This window comes from Bos javanicus, chromosome 5, assembly GCF_032452875.1.
Source record: "Bos javanicus breed banteng chromosome 5, ARS-OSU_banteng_1.0, whole genome shotgun sequence".
In the NCBI taxonomy this organism is placed as follows: domain Eukaryota; kingdom Metazoa; phylum Chordata; class Mammalia; order Artiodactyla; family Bovidae; genus Bos; species Bos javanicus.
This window is the reverse complement of record NC_083872.1, coordinates 33,038,620-33,064,414: the sequence shown is the minus strand read 5'-3', so window position 1 is coordinate 33,064,414 and position 25,795 is coordinate 33,038,620. Positions and strand designations below refer to the sequence as shown.

General features: G+C 49.9%; 1 protein-coding gene and 1 pseudogene across 2 annotated transcripts; one reads left to right on the top strand and one right to left on the bottom strand.

The window, feature by feature from the left end:
• Window positions 1-17,229, bottom strand: ENDOU (endonuclease, poly(U) specific). 2 transcript variants are annotated; one of them, XM_061416341.1, is made up of 10 exons: window positions 17,026-17,229; window positions 12,159-12,281; window positions 9,198-9,269; window positions 8,516-8,650; window positions 7,683-7,854; window positions 6,916-7,115; window positions 3,564-3,677; window positions 2,838-2,944; window positions 1,962-2,104; window positions 1-1,109 (listed from the first exon to the last, which is right to left on the bottom strand). In XM_061416341.1, the coding sequence occupies exons 1-10, from the start codon at window positions 17,129-17,131 to the stop codon at window positions 989-991; spliced, it is 1,293 nt and encodes a 430-aa protein (XP_061272325.1). In that variant the 5' UTR covers window positions 17,132-17,229; the 3' UTR covers window positions 1-988. The 2 variants fall into 2 exon arrangements, with proteins under 2 accessions (XP_061272325.1, XP_061272326.1); XM_061416342.1 differs by lacking the exon at window positions 12,159-12,281 and having other exon boundaries at window positions 17,026-17,228.
• A 2,696-nt stretch (window positions 17,230-19,925) lies between these two features.
• LOC133248672 (uncharacterized protein C11orf98-like) lies at window positions 19,926-22,620 on the top strand (annotated as a pseudogene).
• The last annotated feature ends 3,175 nt before the right edge of the window (window positions 22,621-25,795 follow it).

Sequence of the window (25,795 nt, the reverse complement as noted above, 5' to 3'; positions counted from 1 at the left end):
TTTCAAGTTTTCTTAAATGACTTTAATTGGAGACGCAAGACTCTAAAGCCTCACTCTGTGGGACAGCATTTGGTCCCCACTGCGGGTAGGGGAAAAATGCATGATTGAGGTTGAAATAGCGAGCCCCAGTCTCCCTGTCTTCCATTTTGGAGCTTATGCAAATTTTGGCTGCTGAATGAGACTTAAGATAATTATGTTAGCGATACCAAACTATAGGTTCCTTTCTTCTTCTGATGTAGAATCTTCCTCCTATAAGGAAAACTCTTCTACAAACTCTTTGGGATCAAAATTCAGTCCTGTAACTGCACTTAATATCTACAAATAGGAAATTTCTTGATGCAGTTACCTAGCTGCAAAAAAAAAAAAAAATCAGGCCTGGAGGAGTCTACTCCCTCTCCAGCCTACTCACTGCATCAGTCCTTACCCTCTCGCAGACCCTGTTCTTTAAGGTCTTTAAGACCATTTAAGGATGTAACCCTTGGAAAGACCAAACACCTGCCCTTGATCTCCATGGCCTGATTTCTTTGAAGCCCCAGTACAGGGGTGATTACAGTTTGCAGCGCTGTGTACACAGCCATTACGGTAATCTGGGATTTCTATCAGCCGTTCTTCCTAAGAACAATTGAAAACATCTTCACAGTAAAAATAGCATCAGGTTTGCCTTCTTACCAACCCCCAGAAGAGGAAGTGGAGCAAACCCCTTCCCTTTGTATTGAAAGGAAACATGAGACCTGGAGAGGTCAAGGACTTCTTCATGGTTCCATCTCCCTTCAAGGTAAAGAGCTATGGAGGGTCCCAACCTTCTATTTCCAAAGTGCTGGAGGACAAAGATTTGACTGTTTTTCTAACTTGTATAGTTTCCTTCTTTCCCATAGGAACGTTTCTGGATTGAGTCTCCTCTAATCCCATACCCTCCAGCGCAGAGCAAATAGCATCTCAGTCTGACAAGAACTCTCATGGCCCTCATAGGTCTTTCTGGCTTGAAGCTCTAATGGGTGGAGGACACCACATAGGCTGTTGCGATGTACTTCTTGCCATTTCCATAGGTTGACTTGTTCCAGGTATAGGTCTGGATGGCCAAGGGATGTCCACCCAGGCTCAACTGGCACCTGTGGGGAGAGATCACCAAATAATAGGGACTTGCTTCACCCCACCTCCATCTCCAGGCTGGAAGGATTGAGTTTAGCCCATGCAGAAGGGCTCTACCCTGTCTTACCCTTTAAGGGAGCTGCCACAGCTTGCTTCAGCCACTGCCTCCAGCTCCCTACATGCAGAGCACCCTTTCAAAATCTGTCTTATTTTCTATCTTCTTAAAGAATACTGTTTCTCATCTTTCCTAGAGGAATATTCTCAAATCCAATTCTAGAGCTGAAAACCCCAGAAATGAAATGTTTGCTTAGGGTTTCAGAAGTGGTTGGACCCAGAGTCCTCAAATGTTAGAGAAGATGAGACCCCTGGTTTCCAGCTGTGCTCTCTGGGGCTCCAGTGTTCCCCCAAGCAGCCTCAGGGGCCAAATAGGGAGGCTTGCGTGCGTGTTCAGTCACTTCAGTCATGTCCGACTGTTCACAATCCTATGGACGGTAGCCAACCAGGTTCCTATGTCCATGGGATTCTCCAGGAAAGAATACTGGAGTAGGCTGTCATGCGCTCCTCCAGGGGATCTTCCTGACCCAGAAATCGAACCCACGTCACCTACATTGGCAGGTGGGTTCTTTACCACTAGTACTACCTGAGAAGTCTAGACAGGCTTGCAGCCCCCAGGGCAGTTCCATGTCCAACTGTTTGATACATTGAGCTCCTGCACAAGATTGCACTTGGAGAAGGAGGGGACATAGATCTGTTGCTGGGATGAGGGTTGGCAGCCATGTGACTGATCTCATCAACAGCTTCACAATCCAAGAGAGAAAACTGAGCCCCACAGCAGTGATTTGCCCACACCCTCCTGGGCCACCAGGACTTACACTTTGCCTGGCCTGGCGATGAAGCACAGGGAGTAGAGTGCAAACTCAAACTCAGGGCTGCTGCCAATGAAAGCTGAGCCCACTTCCTTGTAGTACCCATCCCAGTTGAACTGCATGGCCAGCACGTCGGGGTAAGAATCCCACTGTAGAGAGAAGGATGGCAAAGAGGGTCTGGTGAGTGCCCCAACGCAGTCAAAGACAGGGGTGGCCAGGATGTGTCGGGGGCCTGTGGGGGCCCATGTGAGCTTTCTGGGGAGAGTGGATTCTCTAAATCAACAGAGGAAGCAGTCTGCCTGCTAAGGTGTCTGAGTTCCGCTCAGACCCTCTGTCTGGAAACACCATCTCACTTCTCCCAGGAAGGCCAGAGTCAGAATCCATGTGCCCAATGCCAGGGGAGCAGGGACATAACTGTTCCCAGTAGCCTTCACGCGTGGAAGAGGAAGACAGTTTAGTGTCCCCAAAATGTTTCCAGACTTAGGGCAGCACAGGTTTATAAAAACATAAGAAATTTAACTCAGACTAGCCAGACTGAAACTTCAGCTGACTGTACATTCTAAGGAAATTCAGGCAGCTGGTAATTGCATATCTTTGATTTTCCTCTCTGAGAATCCTCCCCTTCTACACTCTCCCATCCACAGAGGATGCCCTCTGTCTCCTCCTGCCCCCTGCACCTCGGGAGCCCTCACTGTTTGGAAGCATGCTGGCTGGATAAACCTACTTTCCAGCAAATAGGAAAGTCATATTCACAATCACGGATGGGCTGCCAAAAGGGTCAGGGTGAGAGACAAGCCTGCCTGTTCAGAATGCAGAATGAGGACAGAAAGTCTGGGTGCTAACAAGGCTTTTCCAGCCTATGAGGTCAGCATCAGTACTCACAGGCCCATCATAGATGTGACTGTAATAGTCCACCAGGCCCTCCTTCTCCTGCATGTAGAAACGGATCCAGTTATGGAAGCCAGTGACCTTGCCTTTTTTGACTTCACCTATGATAGAGAGATCAAGGTGGGTGATCTGGGCCGCCCCTCCAACCTCTTTCCCTACTCCCATGCCAAGGCTGTCCCCCTTCTCTAGTCTCTGACTCCTAGAATGTCCACCCCAACTTCCTGGAGTCCCTCACATCCCTAACTCTCAGCTCAGGAAGCTCCCCGCTACCCCGACCACCATTTCAGCTCAAGCCCTCGGGAGAGTTTCTTCCCCTGGCTGACCCTGGATCAATCTAAGATCCTCTAGCCATTTCCCTAGGAACAAGCCAGTTTTGGGGGGAGCTTGGCAGGGTGTGGCAGTGCAGGAAGAGAACATGTTCTTCTTGGGAAGCAGCCGGCCAAGCGCTGGAAGCAGAGGACCATTGGGAGGTAGACAACCATGGCCTCAAAGGCATCTCCCTTCCTATGTGTGCGCGTTGGGAGCCCCAGTGTCTGGGCTGCTTTCTCCCTCAGATGCTCCAGAAGAGACTGGTCCTCAAGAATGGCTCCTGAGTCCCCTCCCTCTTGGCCTACGAGCTGGTGTGGCTGCTGATTCAGGAGTGTGGCTGCTGCCCCATGCCTGAGGGAAGCGTCCCTCTTCATCCCTCCACCTCCTTCTTCCCAAGCAGAGTAATCCCACCTGAGAAGACGTGCTCAAAGCCACTGGAGTCCCTCTCTTCTTTGCTTCTGGAATACAGCCCAAACCACATGTTTTTTAGGTCGCTGACGAACTCCTGTTCCGAGCTGTAGCGGTCTGGGGAGAGGAGCACAGAGGACTTAGGAGAGGGGAAGGCGGGGCCAGGTCTTGGGAAGCAAGGCAGGGCCATCTGTCCCAACTTGACAAGAGGCAGGTGGTTCAGCCAATAAATGTAGTCAGTTGTTTGTTTAGCAATTATCTTTGGGGCACCTGTCCTGTGCCAGGCCCAGACCTGAAGGCTGAGGATTCAGCAGGGAATCACAAGGACAAGATCCCTGACTTTATAGTTTACATTCCAGTGGAGGAAACAAATGATAAATAAACAGGATGATTTCAGATAAGTGCTATGAAGAAAATAAAGGAGATTATCCCATGATGACTGGAGGTGGGGATGGGGTGCTCTTCTAGAAAGCCAAAAAGGCCTCTCTGAGAAGGCACTAATCAGAGATCCGAAGGATAAGGAGTCAGCTGTACAAAGACCTGGGAGAAAGATTCTTACACGTAGAAGAAACAGCAGGTACAAAGGCTCCAGGACGCCTTGAACTTGATGTTCAAAGAGCTGAGAGTCTATGTGGGGGAGCGTAGTGAGCAAGAGGAGAGAGTGGTGGGAGAGGGGGTCTGAGAGGCAGTCAGAAGTCAGCATACAAGGGTTGGAGCTTGATCAAAGAGTAATAATAACAAAAGTATTTTAGATTTACTATGTTATATGTGCCTGGCACTGTTTTAACTGCTTTAAATTCTCACATTGATTCTTCATGTCAGAGTGGTATCAGGCTTGGACTCCAAAATCACTGCCAACAGTGACTGCAGCCATAAAATTAAAAGACGCTTACTCCTTGAAAGAAAAGTTATGACAAATCTAGACAACATGTTAAAAAGCAGAGACATCACTTTGCCAACAAATGTCCGTATAGTCAAAGCCATGGCTTTTCCAGTAGTCATATACGGATGTGCGAGTTGGACCATAAATAAGGCTGAGCACCAAAGAATTGATGCCTTTGAATTGTGTGCTGGAGAAGACTTTTGAGAGTCCCTTGGACTGCAAGGAGATCAAACCAGTCAATCCTAAAGAAGTCAACCCTGAATATCCATTGGAAGGACTGATGCTGAAGCCCCAATAATTTGGGCAGTTGATATGAAGAGCTGACTCACTGGAAAAGACCCTGATGCTGGGAAAGGTTGAAGGCAGGAGGAGAAGGAGGCAGCAGAGGATAAGATGGTTGGATGGCATCACTGGCTCAGTGGGCATGAGCTGAGCAGACTCCAGGAGATGGTGAAGGACAGGGAAGCCTGGTGTACTGCAGTTCATAGGATCACATAGTCGGGACAGGACTTAGAAACTGAACAACGACAACAATTCCTGGTGGAGGAAATGGGGGTGGAGAGTGGTGACATAAAGATAAGAATCAAATATAACTCCTGGGCTTTGGGCACAAGTAACTGGATGAATTATGGAACTATGAATGAGATGGGGAAGACTGAGAAAGGAGCAGGTCTGTCTGGAGGAAGAGGCAGGAACTGTGAGTTCTCTTTACACTAAGCTCTGAGTAGATGCCAGTTAGGCAGGTGGAGATGTCAGAAAGGCCAGTGCGACCCAAAGGCAAGGTCAGGGCTGGGGATCTGAATTAGGGTGTGATCAAATACCAACGGTTTACTGCCTAGAATTGTGAGAGGGGACACAGAAGATGTACCAGACATATTCCCTCCTTTCAAGGACTTAAAACATAGTTGGAAAACAAGACTAAAAATACATGACATACCACATAGCTGATTCACTTTGCCGTACAGTAGAAACTAACACTACATTATAAAGCAACTATCCAATAAAATCCAATAAAAATTAGTTTAAAAAAATAAAAATATATGATGTAACAGAGAACAGCTTCACAATCTGAATGACGACTGCTTTTCACTGAGTACTTTCCATGCATCAGTTTCCCAAGATCCCACTGCACAGACAATGCTCAGACAGGGTCCAAGGGTCAAAGGGCCCGGGGTCACTTGCTTCATTAACAAGTGAAACCAAGTCTCTCTGCTCCAAGGGTATTTTAAGACAGAGTCCAAACCCTTGCCACAAGCTGCGGCGAGTGCAGCTTCATAACGAGGTAGAATGTGAGCTAGAACTTTAAGGAGAAGTGGGATTTGGATAGGGAGAGAAGGGAAGACCGGGTGAGTAGTGGAAGAGCCTGCAGTAGCGCTGTCTCCACCTCCAAAATCGTCTCGAGTGTTTACCACAAAGAGGACACCAGGGGGCAGTGCAGGATCACACCCTCTTCGTAGGGTTTGCTTGTGTCACTGGCTTTACCTAAAAACAGTGTTACTAACTTAACCGGGCCACCGGAAGATGGAATGCGGTGTCTGAGCAGAGGCCATCCCCCGCTCTCCCAGCCAGCAAGGGACGACCTGGCTGGAGCCGCCCCCAGGCCAGGCCCAGCTGCCTGGAGTTCAGGGAAGGAATTCAGAGGACACTAACAAACACACCCCGTGCCAAGAAGCCCTGAGGCCCAAACCATTTTTGGTCTGATTCGAATGTATCTCTATTGGAATCGTTCCAGCCAGAACCCTTCCCGGTAAAACTTCCTACTCTGAACCTTTGTTGATTTTCTGTTGCTGCTTCCCCAGCAAAAAAAAAAAAAAAAAGTGAAGTGGGCCGGCCTCTTTCCTGGACTTAGTGCCTGAGAAGGGAGCATGAACAGGGACTCTTCGTGCCTGGAAAATGGTGCTGAGTCTGGGGTCCACTGAGGGGTCGGCGGGGCAGGGGTGACTCACAGCCTGCAGTGAACCCTGAGACTGAAATACACATGGGGGATAAACGAGGTGGCTGAAAGAAAGTGAAAATGTTAGCTGCTCAGTCATGTCCACTCTCTATGACCCCATGGACTGTGTAGCCCACCAGGTTCCTGTCCATGGGATTCTCCAGGCAAGAATACTGGAGTGGTTTGCCATTCCCTTCTCCAGGGGTTCTACCCGACCTAGGGATAGAACCGTTTCCTGCATTGCAGGCAGACTCTTTATCATCTGAGCCACCAGGGAAGCCCCCTGGGGCTGAGATTAGGTTAAAAGACAGGATGACTCCCAAGCCAGACAGAGGATTCTTCAGCTCCTGCTGGAGTCTGTGGGCTCCTCTCTCTGGCCCCTTCCCTGCCCCTTCCCAGGTGTACACTGGCCTCCACCTAAATCCTCACCTGCTCTCCTAACCTGCCCATCATGGACCCCCGTCCCCAGCAGGCACACCCCGAGTCCTCAGGATGACCTCCCTCATGGGCCGGGGGGGAGGCCCCACTGCCTCACTCACTCTGCTGGTGGAGGAAGCCGTAGAGTTCCTTCATGACGGCCGTCTTCATGATCTCTCTGAGGAAGGTGTCCTGCTCGGCCAGCTCCTGGGCTGTGAAGTGCTCCCCGCGGCCCGTGGCCCGCTGGTAGTTGTTGAGGAGGTTGAGGAAGGCGGAGTAGGTCGGCTTAGAGAAGAGCTTCTCATTGACATATGTGAAGAGCCTGGGGGAGGTAGAGGGAAGCCCAGTGAGAGGCCTGGACATGGAGCAGAAACACTCCAGAATGTCCAGATGCAGGGCAGGCATGTGAGGGTTGGGTGCAGAGGCAGAGTGGGGCCCTCAGATACTCCTGGGGACGATGCATGAGGTCACTCTTTTCTCTATTTCATCTTTTGGAAGGTCAGTTCTATTCTCAGCCAGTCTGTCCATCCTAAGTTCTATCATGTCTGACTCTTTGCAACCTATGGACTGTAGCCTGCCAGGCTCCTCTGTCCATGGGATTCTCCAAGCAAGAATACTGGAGTGGGTTGCCACTTCTTCTCCGGAGGATCTTCCCAACCCAGGGATAGAACCTTAAGTCTCCTGCACTGGCAGATGGGTTCTTTAGCACTAGTGCTACCTGGGGAACCTCAGAAACCCTCCCACATGGATCCCCACAGGCCCTCAGGATGGCTTTATCTGTCTCCAGAGAACCGGTTTCCCCTCTGCCTTTGATCCTACCTGCCTTAGGAGATAAGAGCTGAGGCACCAAAGGAGGCAAAATTCAGGAAGATGCGTTCAGGGAACTCACGGCTCTGGGCAGCGGTCTACTTGGTCTCTGGTCTCTGAGGGCGAGATGCAGTTTTGGCTGTTGAGAACGATGTCTTCCTTCCGGGCTTTGTTGGTGTCTGCCCTGTAGATCTTCTCAGAGACACTCTGCAGTTCTTCCTTAGTTATGGCATCGCTGCTGTGGGAGAAGCCCTCTGAGAGGAATTGGGGGAGGGGTATCTCAGAGCTCGATGGAGGCCAGGGGGCAGGTAGCTATCTGCGAACATCCCCTCGCAGGTACCTTCCAGAAGCCAGCATCAGGGGAGGGGGCTGCAGTCAGGCACCCTAGTGACTGCAGGGCAGTGGCCTAGAGCCTGTTAGTCCCTCAGTCGAGTCTAACTCTTTGCGACCCCTGAACTATGGCTCACCAGGCTCCTCTGTCCGTGGAATTCTCCAGGCAAGAGTACTGAAGTGGGTAGCCATTTCTTCTCCAGGGGACCTTCCCAACCCAGGGATCAAACCCAGGGCTCCTGCATTGCAGGCAGATTCTTAACTGTCTGAGCCACCCAGGGAAGTCCTGAGAGCCTAAAGGATCCTTACACTTAGCACAAAATACCCACACGGTCCCCTGCCACTAGGAAGGTTTTTGCACTTTGGCAAGCATCAGGATCATCTGGAGGGTTTGTGAAAACATATCGGTGGGCCCCACCCCAGAGTTTCTGATTCTGTGGATCCGGGCTGAGCCCTAGAGCTTCCATTTCTAATAAATTCCCAGATTATGCTCATGCTACTGGTCCAGGGGCCACGCTTGGAGAACCATTGCTCTAGAGAGTCCCTCTGCCTCCCCGGCTATGCTAAAGGGAGCGGGAGACTGACCATGGCCACACAGGCTCTCAAAATCCTCGCAGCAGTTTCCAAACTCTGGGCAGCGGGCATTACAGTGGCATGAGTGGTGTTTGTCAAAGGCCTCCAGGCAGCGGCCCTGGCAGGAGTTGGGTGCCAAATACAAGCCTGAGAAGACAGAGAGGAGGTGTGTCCTGAGCAGACCGCTAGGGGTCGCTCTGTCGTGTCAGCAGCCAGGCCATGCCCCCTCCCCCAGCCCACCCTCTACTGCCAGCCCCGCCACCCCATCCCTACCCGCTACCACCCTCGCTCTCCTGCTTCCTATTAAAGAACTCCAGGGAAGGAAAACAAACAAGCTTAATTGGTGCACACCCTTCACAGTCAGGAAGTCCTTTCTGATGCTGAACTCTCCTTTCAGGCCTGTTGTTTTTATAATCTTCCCTCTCTAAAAATAAAATCTCTTAACCCTCCCTCTCCCTCTTGCAGGCTTCAGACTCTTTCCTGCCTAACCCCCCAGCTCACTGAGGACCCCAGGGCTTCCTCCTGCCCAGGCCTCAAGAGTCCAGTGAGCCCCTCACCACCTCCAGGTGCTAGATTTGGGGTCCTGGCTGGCTTAGACCCAGGCCTATTGCTGTTGACATGGCTGACCTCTCCTTGCCCCATCCTGTGTCCCTTGTCCTTTCCCAAAGGCCCCCCTTTGCAGAGGCAGACTCACTGCTAGCCGGAGCGCCCTCTGTCTCCTCTTCCAGTTCCAGGAATAGCTCTGGTTCTTTGGGATTCTCTTCAGCTGTAGGTCAGAGAAGTAAAGTCACCAGTCACCCCCAAGGGGCCCCTCCTCTTTATCCCTGGTTCTCAGTCCTCCCAACCAAGCATGTGCAGTGGAAAAAAATACAAAACAGGGGCTTGGATACAACATACAAGTACCAGGTGAAGGAGGAGGAAAATAGAAAATGTGAGACAGAGGGGGATTGAAAACCATTCTAAAACATGAAAGAACATCCCCAGGCATGACCTTCCTCACCATTTACCCTTCTGGTACTCAGTGTTGCTGTTCGGTTACTAAGTCGCCTCCGATTCTTTTGCAACCCCGTGGACTGTGGCCCACCAGGCTCCTCTGTCCATAGAATTCTCCAGGCAAGAATACTGGAGTGGGTTACCATTTCTTCTCCAGGGAATCTTCCCAACCCAGGCATAAAACCCACATCTCCTGCATTGGCAGGCAGATTCTTTACCACTGAGCCACCAGGGAAGCCTGGTGGAGAAGGAAATGGCAACCCACTCCAGTATTCTTGCCTGGAGAATCCCATGGACGGAGGAGCTTGGTGGGCTGCAGTCCACAGGTCGCAAAGAGTCGGACACGACTGAGCGACTTCACTTTCACTTTCACCAGGGAAGCCTGGTATTCAGTGTGCTCATCTGTAAAAACGAGAGTGGGGACAAAAAGTGGTCCCTTCTGGGATGAAAACTCTGAGGTTGGTATGACTTTTCTTTAATATAAATTGATAGATGGATAGGCTTGAATCCCCCAAATGACAAGGCCCTCACTTAGGAACATCCCTTACCTATAATAACTCCCAGGGTCAAGGGTGAACTTCTCCCAGGCCTCAGGGAATAAGAACTGTTTCCTGAGTTACCAACTTCCCTTCTTTCTTCACAGTTGCACTTGGCAATGGCCAAAGGCTGCGTTTGGGGGAAGGGCGTTCAGAAAAGCACATTCCTACTGTGCCCCACCCCCTTGCCTGCAAGCAGATTGACTGCAGCCTGAGCTCTAGGCGGAGAATGATGGAGTGGGGGTGGGGAGGAAGAGGAAGGCTTGACCTGGGGACTCAGCTCCTCTCTCCTCACAGAGTGGAATAAATTCCACCGCTCAAAGCCAACACTATTACAAAGTGCTTCAGAATCGGTTAGTGTGTTCACCACATAGTGTGGGTTATTACCATCAGACCCATATCTGTGTGCTAAGTCGCTTCAGTCGTGTCCAGCTCTGCGACCCCAGGGACTGTAGCCTGCCACGCTCCTCTGTCTGTGGGATTCTCCAGGCAAGAATACTGGAGTGGGTTGCCATACCCTCCTCCAGGGGATCTTCCTCCTACATTGGCAGGCGGGTTCTTTGGCACTAGCACCACCTGGGAAGCCCATCAGAGCCACTGGGCAGGTTATTCACTGTCAACAAACATCTCCCTCCAATCACTTGCTTTCTGCCAGCCTGCGTTAATGTTGACAATCCACAGGGTTCTTAACTCAGCCACACTTTATGCTGAATAGATTTCTGTGAGCTAATCTAGGGTCTCAACCATCATTTATAATATTTTTTCTACAGGAAAAGGGCTCTGAGTTGCACATCAGGGAGACGGATGAAATGGTTGCTAAGCTGAGTATGTTGAAATGGCAGGCCGATGGTCCACGGTGAACAAGCCACCCTGTGTCTGCTGAATGGGGCCCGGGGCGGCAGAGAAGGGCTGGGTCTGGTTCTGGCACTGAGCTCTGGGCCTGGGTTTCCCTGCCTGGACCTGACAGCAGCAGTGCTAGTCCACTGGCGTTTTTGTGCAAATCGAATCAGCGTTCCTCAGGGTGGAAGCACCTCTGACGGCACACGGCTGGGTCAGCGGAGACCACGCTCGGGCAAATTAGGAAAAAGTACTCCTCTCTCTCAGCAGACACAGCTCTTCACCAAGACACGTGGCTTAGCGAGGATACAGATTCAACTTTGGTTCAGCTTGCCTTCTCAATCAGAGGCTCTTGTGCAGTACACGACACACACAACTGTATGCAGCTGGCCGTTAGGTACCAGGGCTTCAGTGACCATGTTTTCCAAGCTGGGAGTCGGGGCATATGAGTGGACAGTAAACAGCAGAAGACCATTTACCTAGGTGTCTAAAACATTGGAAGCATCAAAATAAGGGAATTGTTCAAAATGAGTTTTGCAAATTTAAAACTGGGTAGTTAGAATAGCAGAACAACTGGCTTTTGAGGGTGGAACTTGTTCTGCTTAACCCTTGGCCTAGGAATGATGTGCAGCCACTCAGTCCACTCGTGGTAGGAAAAGTGAAAGTGTTAGCCGCTCAGTTGTGTCTGACTCTTTGCGACCCCATGGATTGTATTCCCCCAGGCTCCTCTGTCCGTGGGATTCTCCAGGCAAGAATACTGGAATGGGTAGCCATTCCCTTCTCCAGGGGATCTTCCTGACCCAGGGATCAAACCTGAGGCTTCCATATTGCAAGCAGATTCTTTACCATCTGAGCCACTGGGGAAGCCCTGTGATAGGAAGAGTGGTGTGAATTGTGACGGTCATTGACACCCTGTGGTCTTCCTGGTGGCGTGCAAGTTGGGAAAGTTCACTACCATTTGTTTACTTTTGCAAATAATAATTGGTAATGTCATATATGCTAAAATGATACTTTCATCTTTTCACTTTTTTTTTTAAATTCCTTAAACTTTCCAGATATTAATCCTAATAGTTCAGACAGATGTTCCAGGTAAATGACTTCTATTTTAAGTTGGGGTCTTACATTGGGGACATCCTAATCCTCTTCAGGTCCTTTGAGCACCGTGATCAGTCTGGAACTCTGCTCTGGATAGCTGGACATCCTGGCCGGCAGTCCCTCCAGCAGGCTAGATGTGGTCATGGCCTGGTCTGCTGTACCTCCCAGACCCTTCACCCCACAAGGAGGCTCACCTGTACACAGCTGCTCATAGTCTTCACAGCAGTCCCCGTGCTGGGGACACCGGCGGTCACACTGGCAGACAGCATCCCGGTCAAATCTCTCATTACAGCGAGATGCGCATGACTCCCTTTTGCCTACGGTCAGTAAAGGTCAGACTCAGCTCCTTGGGGATTCTACTCTGCTCATCACAGTACCCTCTGCAGGAGGGTTCACAGACAGGGACGGGGACTTACCTAGCAGGAAAGGTCATTACTAGCTGCCAGGGATAAGTACCCACACAGCCTCCCATGCCTCTCCCGCACTGCCCATGAGCCATCACCCACCACCCACTGACTATTGCAGGGCTCATAATATAGACCAGGACCACAAACTCAGATGCCTACTGTACTAGACCTGTAACACAAACGAGTCAAGAGCAGGGAGGCAGTAGAAAGAGGTGGGGACTGTGACAGACTCAGAAACAATGCCCTGCCTGAGACTGGCAGCCACTAGCAGCTCCAGCCAATTGTCGCCATTTGGGATGCGGGCTAAGTGTTGCCAGAGCCTCCAGGTTTTTTTTTTTTTCAACAGAAGCCTTCATTTTTATGTAAATTTTCCAATTTTAAAAAATTCGGAGAGACCAAAGAAAGAGGTCTGTGGGCTGGGCTTGGCCCAGAGACCATCATTCCCCTGTCACGTTGAGGATGGTGGATCACGGCTGTTCTAACGACCCCACCTGTCTTCTCCCCATGACTCATTCCCTGCCTGTCCATCCTGTCCCTTTTACATCTTCTGGTTCTTTGTTCTTTCCTCCCCTTAGCCTGGTCTCTCTGCACCTCCTTCCCCACTTGTTACAGCTTTCTGTCTCTTCTGGTCTTGGGAATGTGTTTGGATTAGTTTCGCTCAGGGTGGGGACTGAGGTGGGTGTGGGTGAGAATTGGGCTTTGGAACAAGAGCTGTTATGCAACCACAGACCACATCCCTTGCTCCAGCCAAATGACTTGCAGAAGCAAGCTTTTGGTCACATAAGGGGCATAAGACAAGAAAGTTTAAAAGAAATGGTACAAACCCACCACCACTGCTAAAAAAACAAGCCCACCACAGCAAAGACAGTGGAAGGGGGTGAGCCAGGTCAAGCTGGCTGCGCTCTCTTTCCTTCCACTCTAGGCTTTAAGGGTGATAACACAGCCTTTGTTTCCACTTGAGGTCCCTGAGGTTTGGATTTAGCGGGTTCTGGGTTTAGGGTCAGGCTGTGGGTTACAGAGAATGTCAGATCAGAGTCAGAGTCACGTTTAACACTGGACTTTGTATGAATGAAAAAACTTAAACCTAATTTTAGCCAGTGATTGGGGCTTGTTAGGTTTAGATGAAGAGCTACAGTTAGGATTTGGGCTTGAGTTAATTACTGGTAAAAATAACAATTTTGCATTGCTGTCTGGATAAGGAATGAGGAGTAGGTCTAAAACCACATTCAGGGTTGAGGAATGTGTCAAGACCAGGAGAGGACAAATAATCCCAATTTTGCCTTAGATAAGATTTGGGGTTTGGTCCTGGCTGCTGTTTCCCACAGGTATAGCATCGCTTAGGGTGGAGGTGGAGACGAGGGCTATGGGCTGGGTTACTAGTTTGGGATTAGGGCTTACACTGTTCTAATGAGGGTGACACAGCAGAGAGGCCAAGAACCCAGAGTCTGGCACCAAACTGCTTGAGGCTGGAATTCTAGTTCTGCTGCTTTCTAGCTACGTGTTCTTGGGCAAGTTAATTTACCTGCTGTGCCCCAGGTTCCTTCTCTGTAAAAGTGTGACAATAATGGAGCCCATCTCATAGAATATTCATAAGAATTCAATGAGCTAATTTTTGTAAAGCACTTAAGACACGGCAGGACACATTAGTAGCACCATGTAAGTGTTAGATAAATAAGCGGTCAGCATTCCACGCCCATCTTCAAGGTGGTAAGTGTCCACACTGGCTGGAGCAGTCTTCCCTGTCTACATGCCTGATCTAGCTGACTGCCTCCCTGGGTTTCAGCCAGGCCATCCCTTGGGCCGACAGTTTCTAGCTGACATCATTGCTATGGGTCTGTGTTCTTTACATCAAAGAGGTTCTTTACATCATGTCAGGGTTAACCCAGGTTCTGAGGCAACTTCACCTAAAGGGCCTCCAAAGTGGCCAGAAAGGCAGAGCCAGTGAATCGTCCCTAGAGAAGACCGGGTCAAGGCCACTCGTCCCTCCAAGCCCAGGGGAATGCCCCCTGAATCTTAAGTGATGCTCCCTTGGAGCCCACATGCAAAGAACTTGAGAAGTTTTCAGCCCAGAAGGAAGACTGTGTCAGCTGCCTGCTCAGTTAGCCTGGCAGTACACCCAGAATCCAAAGGGAGAGAACTCAGACAAATCAGGACAACCTTCTTAAATGGGCCAGATCAGCAGAGTCCAAGGAAGGAATTCACTCCAGTCCAGCAGCTGGCGCCAGTTGAGAAGGGCAGTAAGTGAATGGTCAGCTCTGTAGAGCTCAGGAGGACACCCCACACTGGCCCTGGCTGAGTGAACTCTTTCATCTCTATTCAAGAGATTTGTCATCACTGGAAACCCCGAGCCAGAGATCCTTTACATGTCCCTGTAAACCTGACCATCTGCTTTAAGAGGACCTTGGGGTGTGAGGGAATGGGGAGGGGGTGGGAGAGACTTTTCCTCATAGGCCTCTCTGCTATATCTGTTCTGGGGACCCTCTGGGAACTAGTCACCATGACTATTTACTCCAGTGCTCCCAGCCCACAGCTCCGATCCACACAAACCCTCTGTGTACACCTCGCTCACCAGCTAGGCACCTGAATCACTGCTCCAGTAACCCTCTTGCCCATCTCTCTAACTCTCTTTTTTTTTTCGTACTCTATTTTGGCCTTTCTTTACCTTCACAGAGCTTATCAACAAAGCTTCACAGAGCTTATCACCCACCCCCCCACCTCTGGCCAACAATCCCTACATGAAATGCTAAATTTCTCTACACTCCAAAACTCAAATGTGCCAGAATGCCCACCCCCTCTCCATACTGCCCATCAAGAAACTTGGTCCCAAGCCTGGGTGTCCCCTATATGACAGTTCTCCACCCCTTTGATGTTTAGGGAATCCTACATCCGTGCTTCTCTGGGGGCCCCAGGTGCTGTTTCCATGGAGATCTAGCCCACCAAGATGATTCACTTCCAGACTCAATTCACCTGAAATAACCGAGGACCTAAGACTGGTTCCCACGCTATTCATACTCGCATCTAAGTTCTAAGATGTTGGCAGAAGACAGACAAGAACTGAGCCCCATTCTCCCACTTTAGAAAAGAAGGAGGCATCACCCACTGGACCCTGACTTCTCCATCAGTCCCACAGCAGGATCAGACCACCAGCCCCAGGGGCAAGGGCTCCACCTTGCCTTTCTGAAGCCACTGTTGCGTCTGCCCTCAGGAATACCCCCCAGGGACCAAATGTCTCCAGTTGCTCTCATCTCCTGCGACTGGGATGCCCCAACCCCAGGGCCACTGCTTCACACTAACCCTGAAGCTCTACACCCTCCCTCCGTCTCTAGCACGAGCTCTGCACCAGCCGGGCTGGCTGCTCTGCCATGTGTGCGGGAGTGGAGGTACAGCATCCCAGCCAGTGGGGAGGCCTGGGAAAGACTTCCCCCTCCAAAGTCTTTTCATTTAGTTTATTTGGTGGTCTCCTTACCCAAAACCTCGTGGGAAATGATTCCAAGACTAAATTCTGTATTTATATAAATTATTTTATGTAAATAAGTATTTATTATATCATATTAATATGATTAATATACTATATTATAATACAGGTAAAGTATACATGATTTTATATGTATTTACATTACAGGCTTCCCTGGTGGCTCAGGGGTAAAGAATCTGCCTGCCAGTGCAGGAGACTCAGGTTCAATCCCTGGGTCACGAAAATCCCCTGGAGAAGGAAGTAGCACCCAGCTCCGGTATTCTTGCCTGAGAAATCCCATGGAGAGAGGAGCCTGGTGGCCTACAGTCCATGAGGTCACAAAGAATCAGGTACGACTGAGTGACTAAATGACAATTTATAATCACAATCATAATCAAAGACCCAATTCTTTGAGATATCATTCCATGTAGGGTGCTTCTGATATATTATCTTATTTAATCCTTATGACAGTCCTGTGTAGGAACACCCTGGTGGGGTGCAATGGGTATCAAGCTCGGATTCTTTCTCCTCTGGGCAGAGGAGGCTTCCCACCACACCCCTCAGCTCAGCCCCCTCCCTTGGCACTCTCCCTGCTCACCCAGTAACCACCAGTTAACACAGCAGCATCAGCACCTGTCCCCTACCAAACAGGAACGTGTTCCCATCCTCAACACTGGTCCCATCCCTGCACCACTAGTACCTGGGGGCCTGGACCTTTCTCCACTTTAGGTCCTCTACCAGGGATGAAATGGAGTCCTCTGACCACGTGGCCTGCCTCCTGGTCAGAGGCTCTATCCCTGGAGCCTGCCCACCGACTAAGGCTTTGTAGGGAAAAGTCCCACCCAGACAACTCACCCCTCACCCAGGTAGCAGAGGAAGTGACCAAGGGTGGCCAGGCCACGCAAACCTAGCCAGTCACAGTCCAGCTTCACACCATATGGTGGCCTTGGAAAACAAAACCTTGGTGAAATCAAGTCAAGCTGGACCAGGGTTGTTTGAGGCTCATCTTCTAAGGTGTCCCTGGCCCATCAGTCCAGTAGCTCCCTTCACACAGCCCATCTACTCCAGAGGCAACTCCTGCCTCACACCAAGGCTTTTGGACAGAGCTGGCCCTCCCTTATCTCACGACCCTCATGCTCTCCCTCCCAGGTCCCCCAGCTCTCTGCAGGACCCCTGTCATCCCCACCAGCAGTGACTTACCAGCCCAGGCCAGGCCACAGAGAATGGCCACTGTCAGGGGGACACAGGCCCTCATGGTGTCCAGTCGGAGGCCAGAAGGAGATGGCTGGTGGACTCTGACTAGCATCCACGTGAATGTCACCGTTCTCAGGTGAGCCTTCTGGCCCAGGCTGGTCCTTTTAAAGACATCAGATCTCGTGGATCTGGTGCTTCCAGATCCTTTCAGGAAGGAAAAAAAGGGAGGGAGGGACTCCAGATGGAAGGAGGCGGGGAGGGGGTGGGGTCTGACAGCTGTTTGAAGCCAGAGGCAAGGTGACTAAGGAGGCAGGTAACGCCAGATGTTTAGAACAGGTAATGCTAGCTGTTCGTAGCTTAGAAAATAGGCCATGCAAGCAGGCACAGCAACTCGGGCCTAGTTTGGGGGGGTTCTCTGTCCAGGTGAGGAGAACTCATGGGCTTGTCTCTGGGTGATATCTTCTAAACATCCACCTACCTGAAAGCCAAGGGTCTGACCTTCCAAGGGGCTATGACTGGCTCCATCTTTGAACTCCAGGTGCTCAGCTTGAGGAATATAGTGAAAAGATCATTATGTGTTAGACAAATAGTAAGTGCTTAAGCAAGCTTTGGGCTTCCCTCGTAGCTCAGTGGATAAAGAATCTGCCTGCAATGCAGGAGACCTGGGTTCGATTCCTGGGTTGGAAAGATCCCCTGGAGAAAGAAATGGCAACCCACTCCAGTATTCTTGCCTAGAGAATCCCATAGACAGAGGAACCTGGTAGGCTACAGTCCATGGGGTCGCAAGAGTCAGACACGACTTAGCAATTACACCACCACCACCAAGCAAGGTTTGGGGCACCGGAAGGAGTGATCTAGGAGACATGGGTCAGAAACAAGTGCTGCTTTTACTACATCAAGCTGCACATAGCTACCTCATCCTTGAAATATCATGCAAATGGGCCTCTACTCTTACTGAGTCAGCATCTCAGGTTTTACCTGTTTTAGGTTCTCCCAAGCTCCAGGTTTATGAGGCTGGGGAGGGCAAGAGGCCTCTTAAAGGCTGCAGAAGGACCATCCTTCCCCTCCTCCTTCATCCTCATCCCTGTTACATTCCTCTCCCCCACGGACCGACCCTGCAAGACACAAGGCCCTCAGGACTCCCATCATCCCAGGCCCAAGGGCAGAGATGCAGCAACAAAGAGCTTCCAAGTTCTCCCCTCCTAATAAAGGTAAAATCTTCTAAGTAGAATGCCCTTTCCAGAAAGAGCCCTGCATGGAGATTCTCAGCTATCTCAAAAAAGAAAAGTCTCATAGGAAAAGCCAAAACTGATGAACAGTTGAGACCACACTGTAGTAATTTTTCTTGGGGTAGAGTCAAGGCAAGCACATCCTCCTCAACAAGTGCTTTTTAACAGTGGAAACTTCCTCTCAACTTCAATTTTCCTATCTCTGAAACAACGACGGGGTTATAGCTAACGATCCCTTCTAAGTTCTCAGATTCTAATTTTCAAGCTTCCTGCCCATGCCCTGGGGTGGGCAGCTGCAGTGAGTTAAGGAGAATCCCCCAAACCTCCCTGTGAGGAGATGAGACCAAACCGTGGACCCTTGGGGATGGAGCAGGCAGCCTGGGGCAAGCCACTTTGTAAGGGACTTGCGCCAGGAACATAATAAGGAGTAAGCCTCGCCCTTCTCTCCAGGAAGCCCAGTTAAAGAGACTAGGAGTCCTTTATTTGCATAAATGTTGTTTGTACAACCAAACGGCTTTGGCCAGCCAAAGTACTCGCCCTCCTGGACTGGCAACACAGGGACATAGACACCAGTTAGTTTACGGATTAAAGGAGAGAGTCCCTGGCTGGGAGGAAACAATGAAGCCTCAGAGTTTGGGACTGGAAGGTCTGTCCCTTCCAGGGGCCCAGCTGGGTGGACCCTGGGCAAGGCCAAAGCTCTCAGGGTGGGAGTGGGGTCTGGCCGGGGTTGCCCTGATGTCCAGCTGAACAGACTATGGGATGGAGCATCAGGTGTGGGAGCACTTCCCTCCATCAGGGGAGTTTCAGGTCAGGGGCAAGGCTGGGAGCTGGAGAGACCATTGAAACTGACCCCGCAGGGCCAGTGTGCTGATGGGGTCAACCTTAACAACTGCCAGCACTGACCGAGCACGTATTACGTGTCACTCACGAAGAGCTGCCTACGTGCTGTTCCCTCCTCGCTCACTGCAATCCTTTAGAGGTACTATTGTTGTGTGTAGCCCAGCAGATTCCTCAGTCTATAGAATCTGAGGAATCTGAGAATTCCTAGGCAAGAATACTGGAGTGGCTTGCCATGCCCTTCTCCAGGGGATCTTCCCAACCCAGGGATCAAACTCACGTCTCCTACGTTGCAAGCAGATTCTTTACCATCTGAGCCACCAGGGAAGCCCGAGGTACCACTGTTACCCTCATTTTACAGGTGAGGAAACTGAGACACAGAAAGGTTGGGAGATGTGCCTTAAACACCTGTCCCACCTCCCTTGTCCTTTCTGAAACTGAGGCCGAATCACTGCAGCCCAGGACCAGAGTCTGGATGGACCCTGCAGCTGGCTCAGCACAGGTGAGGCCTGGAGTCACTTACTGAGGGGACCCTGGCACCAGAAGATGCTGGATCTCCAGCCTCCCCCTAACTGTGACCTGGGAGTGCCCCCAGGATGGCAGCCCCCATCTCATTACTTGTGGGCCACATTAATCTGTAGTTTCCTCTCACTGAGAGTGTCTTAGAATGGGTCCATGAGTGCTTTTCTCCCACATTGGTTTGCATGCTATGTACCACAGTTGGGTTTCCAGGAATTTTTTTTTTTTTAAGTTCACGGGCATCCTTGACATTCAGCATCACATTCACCACCGGCCCTAGGCATATTCGTCAGACATGCCACCTGGCCCATTCGTACCGTGATGTACCCAAGCTATAAATCTGGTTCTACCGGCTACGCCATATCCTGGTACTCTGCCTAGAATGCCCTCCTCCCCACTCACCTGCTGTCCATCTCCTACTCATTCGCCAGCCCCAGAACAAATCCACCCTTCCACAAAGCCTGACTTCCTCCTCCACTCCTGCCTATGGACTCAGTTCTTACTATTTGTCACATGTGCCTTTGAAACACATCACATCTTATAGACAGTGCTGCCAGTGGAGTGGGGGTTAACCGCTGCCCTTCCATTTACCTCTTCATCTGTACAGGTTGTTTCTTCAGCTGGCCTCTGAAGTCCCTTGATCTAGGAACTCTGTGTTGTGGGTCCCCGCTACTGCTTTGTATTGCCCACCCAGTGAGTATTGGATTAGGTCAACTTGCGCCTGGGACCATCAATGAATCAGTGAATGAGGAGTGAATGAATGAGCAGACTGAGCCTTCCAGCCTCACTGTGATAAAGGCCCAAGGGAAGACGATGACACGACAGAACAAATGGCTTCCTCCAGTAGCTCTGAAGGGTCCAGAGTCGGTCCTGGGGGAGAGCGTGGGAGGGCTCATGGGTGTAGGGATTCACTTTGTAGTTGTTTTGTCATAGCAAGCACTATTTTCATCTGGGACTAATGGAAACCTGGGGGGGACCCAAAGCCCCAAACCACTCCTTGACAAAGGGGCAGCCGGTGCAGGGACTGGCTAGAACTCAGGATTCCAGCAAATTCTGAATCCACCATGGAGGTCATTCAACTTTATCCCACTTTTTTGAATTCCAAATAATCAGCTGCCTGCACTTTTTGCCAACTGTGCTAATGTTTATTTTATACTGCTTGCTAGTGACTGTAAAATAAAACTTTTTCACATCCCCGAACCCCAGTGGCTTCGGAGAGATCTGGGGGCACAGATGGGAACAAAGAGAGGTGGATGAGACAGCAGACAGGGATAAGGAGGCTTGGAGAGACAACGGGGGAGTGAGCAAGGGCAAGATCAAGGCAGAGTGCTGGGTGGAGGCCGACCAGGAACCAGGTGCAGGCATAAGGCACCCTGCCCACCTCTCGCCCCAGGTGTGTTGGCACTGCCAGCTGCTCTATCCTCACAATGATGATGACAGGACTGGCAGGAGCAGTTCCCAACCCAGGGCGTGGAGATCTGCAATCTGGTAAAATTTCATAATTACTGTGTTGAGGTAGTTGAACGATGGGCAGTTTGCCCCTTCCTCATTCATCTGAGCATGCACTCCATTATGCCAAGCCAAGCGGACCATGGGTGTGTTCTCAGCGTCATACAGGACGACAGACAGAGTGCACCAAAAGCTCGGATTGAAGCCAGCAGGGCACCATGCTGAGGCCACTGGTTCTAAGCCAGGCCGCCTGGGTCTGAATCCCAGCTCTGCTAGTCACAAGCTGTACAACCTTGGGTGAGTTCCCTGACCTCTCTGGGCCTTGGTTTCTCCTAGTAAGAATACCTTACAGGATAGGTTGTGAAACTGAATGAGTCAGTATTTGCCAAGTCTTAAAACAGTATCAGGCACATAGCAAGACCAGGGAAGTGTGTGCTTTTTTTTTTAAAAAAAAAGGTTTGGCCTCGAAGCACAGCCATGGGTGTTCCCCTGGAGGAAAGATCAACAGGCTGTGAATGGAGCTGAAGAAGAAGCTGTTCAAGTCGGGGCTGGTGTTGAACCTGGAGTGGAGACTGAGGCATCGGGTGGTTGGGGCTGTGGTAGACGAACGGCTGATCACGCAGAACCACCTCAAGAAGCAGGTGTCCAGTGCACATGCCAACATTACTGTGTGGGAAGCACAGCAGAGCTGGCTCGCCTAGAAAGAGAAAGCGCCCATGAAAATGGAAGCCCCTCCCAAGCCAGCCAGGACTAGTGCATGCATACTAGGGTGCCTCACTCTTTGCGACCCCGTGGACTGCAGCCCACCAGGCTCCTCTGTCCATGGGATTCTCCAAGCAAGAATACTGGAGTGGGTTGTCATGTCCTCCTCCAGGGGATCTTCCCGACCCAGTGACGGAACCCAAGTCTCTTACATCTCCTGCTTTGGAAGGCAAGTCCTTTACTACCTGGGAAGCCCACAGCCCAAATCAAAAAAGAAGACAAAAGCCCTCCAGACATAGAGGACCTTGAACATAAGAGCTAGATCTCACAGCTCTTCCACCAGAAGATTTCAAGGGGAACCAGGAGGACTCGAAGCTTGTTTCAGGGGACTTTGGAGAAACTGTTGCTCCTTTTCACTCCTTACAGATTCCTCTTCCCTAACAGCCTACTGACCTGCCCTGTAGGGATGTACTGAGAGAAGGAGGGTAGAGAAAAAAGATTGGAGAGCAGGTCCAAGCAGACAGCTCTATTTGTAACAGAGCCCGAGCGTTCTCTCTGAAATGTGTCTGGTTAAGCATGGGAATGGGCCGTGAAAAGGGGCTGTGAGTGTGGAAACAAGACAATTGGGAAACAGGACACACAGCGCTTACTTGAGCAAAGGCAACAGGAAGCCAACCTACATGATGGCCCTGTTTCCCCAAAGAGTGACACTCCAACTTTGGATTTCTGACCAAAATGATTATTGTAGAGATGGCAAAGGAGGTAAGGGTCCTGATATGAGCCCTGCCACCTCCCCTGTGTGACCAGGGTGAACTAGTGACTGTGATTGTCTCTGCTTCCTTTGCTGGATTATGTTCTTAATAAAGTAAACATTATTTTTCCCTTATAAAAATAGGTCCACATAGAATCTAATTTACATGGATGCTTAGGGAAGGTCTCTCTGAAAAAATGACCTTAAGCAATTTTTCTTTTTGTTTGAGGTAATTTTTCTAATCTAATCTTTCCATTAGGTGATTTTTTTTTTTTTGGCCTTGCCGCATAGCTTGTGGAACCTTAATTCCCTGTGTGCGTGCTCAGTTGCTTCAATCGTGTCTAACTCTTCGGCACCCTATAGACTGTAGCCCTCCAGGCTCCTCTGTCCATAGGATTCTCCAGGCAAGAATACTGGAGTGGGTTGCTATTCCCTCCTCCAGGGGATCTTCCTGACCCAGGGATGGAACCTGCGTCTCTTATGTCTCCTGCACTGACAGACAGGTTCTTTACCACTTGTTCCACCTAAGAAGCCCTGCTGCTGCTGCTGCTGCTAAGTCACTTCAGTCGTGTCCGACTCTGTGCGACCCCATAGACGGCAGCCCACCAGGCTCCTCAGTCCCTGGGATTCTCTAGGCAAGAATACTGGAGTGGGTTGCCATTTCCTTCTCCGATGCATGAAAGTGAAAAGTGAAAGTGAAGTTGCTCAGTCATATCTGACTCTTTGCGACCCCACGGACTGCAGCCTAGCAGGCTCCTCCGTCCATGGGATTTTCCAGGCAAGAGTACTGGAGTGGGGTGCCACTGCCTTCTCCATGAGAAGCCCTGATCAGGGATCAAATCTGTGCCCGTGCAGGGGAAGCCAGGAGTCCTAACTACTGGACCACCAGAGAATTCTCTATAAGGTGATTTTAAAAAATAATTTCAAAAATAAATTTACATTCTCAAATTGTACATATGAGTACTTTCAAGTCTTGGGGATGACACTTTAATGAGTCACACCATCTAGCTCACCTGGTTTGTTTGCCAAAGGTGACCACCTATTTTCTGGGGGTCCAGCTGCAGCCTGGGGAACTGAGCTTTGTGCTGTGGGAATCTGAGCACTTCAGTGGGAACAATGCACAGCTCTGGCCTCCTGAGCCTTGGCTGTTGATGAGATTCCCAACAGTTACCTGGCCCAGAAGAGGGACAAAACCCAAGAAGAGGGACAAAGAAGGGTGGCCTCCAGAATCCAGTGCTCTACCTCCAGCACACAGGTTGCCCCCCAGGGCCTGGTCCCAGTGAAGCTGAGCAGATGGAGCTTGCCACCCACTTCTCCGTCCAACTATCACCCCGGAGGATTCTGCCATATTCCCTAAGTCATACTCTGGACCTGCCCTTGGCCCTCTGTCATGAACATTCCCCTTATGCCATTGCTTTAGGCTCTTCCTTTCCTATTCTCCCCCTTAAAGTGACCATTAGAAGTATTCACTACAATCTTGACCATCAGAATCCTCCCAAGTTTGTTGTTCAGTTGCTAAGTCTTTCCAACTCTTTGTGACCTCATGGACTGCAGCATTCCAGGACCCCCTGTCCTTCACTATCTCCCAGAGTTCCCTCAAACTCATGTCTATTGAGTGGGTGGTGCTATCTAACCATCTCATTCTCTGCCACCCCTTCTCCTTTTGCCGTCAATCTTTCCCAGCATCAGGGTATTTTCCAATGAGTTGCTCTTTACATCAGGTGGCCAAAGTATTGGAGCTTCAGCTTCACCATCAGTCCTTCCAATGAATATTCAGGATTGATTCCCTTTAGGATTGACTAATTTGATCTCCTTGCAGTCCAAGGGACTTTCAAGAGTCTTCTTCAATACCACAACGCAAAAGCATCAATTCTTCGACACTCAGCCTTCTTTATGGTCCAACTGTCACAACCCTACATGGCTACTGGAAAAACCATAGCTTTGACTACATGGACCTTTGTCCAAAAAGTGATGTCTCTGCTTTTTAATATGCTGTCTAGGTTTCTCAAAGCTTTCCTGCCAAGGAACAAGCATCTTTTAATTTCCACGTCCAGTTCTAACTGTTGCTTCTTGACTTGCATACAGGTGTCTCAGGAGACAGGTAAGGTGGTCTGGTATTCTCATCTAAGAATTGTCCAGTTTGTTGTGATCCACACAGTCAAAGGCTTTAGCATAGTCAGTGAAGCAGAATAGATGTTTTTCTGGAATTCCCTTGCTTTCTCTATGATGCAACAAATGTTGGTAATTTGATCTCTGGTTTCTGACTTTTCTAAACCCAGTTTGTACATCTGGAAGTTCTCAGTTCATATACTGCTGAAGCCTAGCTTGAAGGATTTTGAGCATAACCTTACTAGCATGTGAAATGAGCACAATTGTACAGAAGTCTGAACATTCTTTGGCATTGTCTTTCTTTGGGATTGGAATGAAAACTGACCTGTTCCAGTCCTGTGGCTACTGTTGAGTTTGCCAAATTTGCTGGCATATTGAGTGCAGCACTTTCACAGCATCAGCTGGAATTCCATCACTTCCACTATCTTTGTTCGTAGTAATGCTTCCTAAGGCCCATCTGACTTCACACACCAGGACGTCTGGCTCTAGGTTAGTGACTACACCATTGTGGTTATCCAGTTTCTAAGACTTTTTTTCATATAGTTCTTCTGTATATGCTGGCCATCTCTTCTTAATTTCTTCTGCTTCTATTAGGTCCTTACTGTTTCTGTGCTTTATTGTACCCATGCTTACATGAAATATTCCCTTGATATCTCCAATTTTCTCGAAGAGATTGCTAGTCTTTCCCATTGGTTTCCTCTATTTCTTTGCATTGTTCACTTAAGAAGGCTTTCTTGTCTCTCGTTGCTATCCTCTGGAACTCTGCATTCAGTTGGGTGTATCTTTCCCTTTCCCCTTTGCCTTTTGCTTCTCTTCTTTTCTCCCAAGTTACATACCTATGTAACAGGGACCTCCTAGAGACAACTGGAACTCAAGTAGGCTGCAGAAGGCAATATTTAGGGGCAGAGAACTCTCTGAGAATGCTTCTAACAAAATTGTGCTTGGGACTTCCCTAGTGGTCCAGGCTAAGACTCCAAGCTCCCAGTCCAGGGGGCCCAAGTTTGATCCTTGGTTAGGGAACTAGATCCCAAATGCTGCAACTAAGAGTTTGAATGCTGCAACTGAAGATCCTGCATGCTGCAGTTAAGACCCAGCACAACCAAATAAATAATTTTGTGACTGATTGTCCCTCCCACAGGCAGTCTGGCTGGGGGCCACCACTGGGAAGATTTTCAGGAAG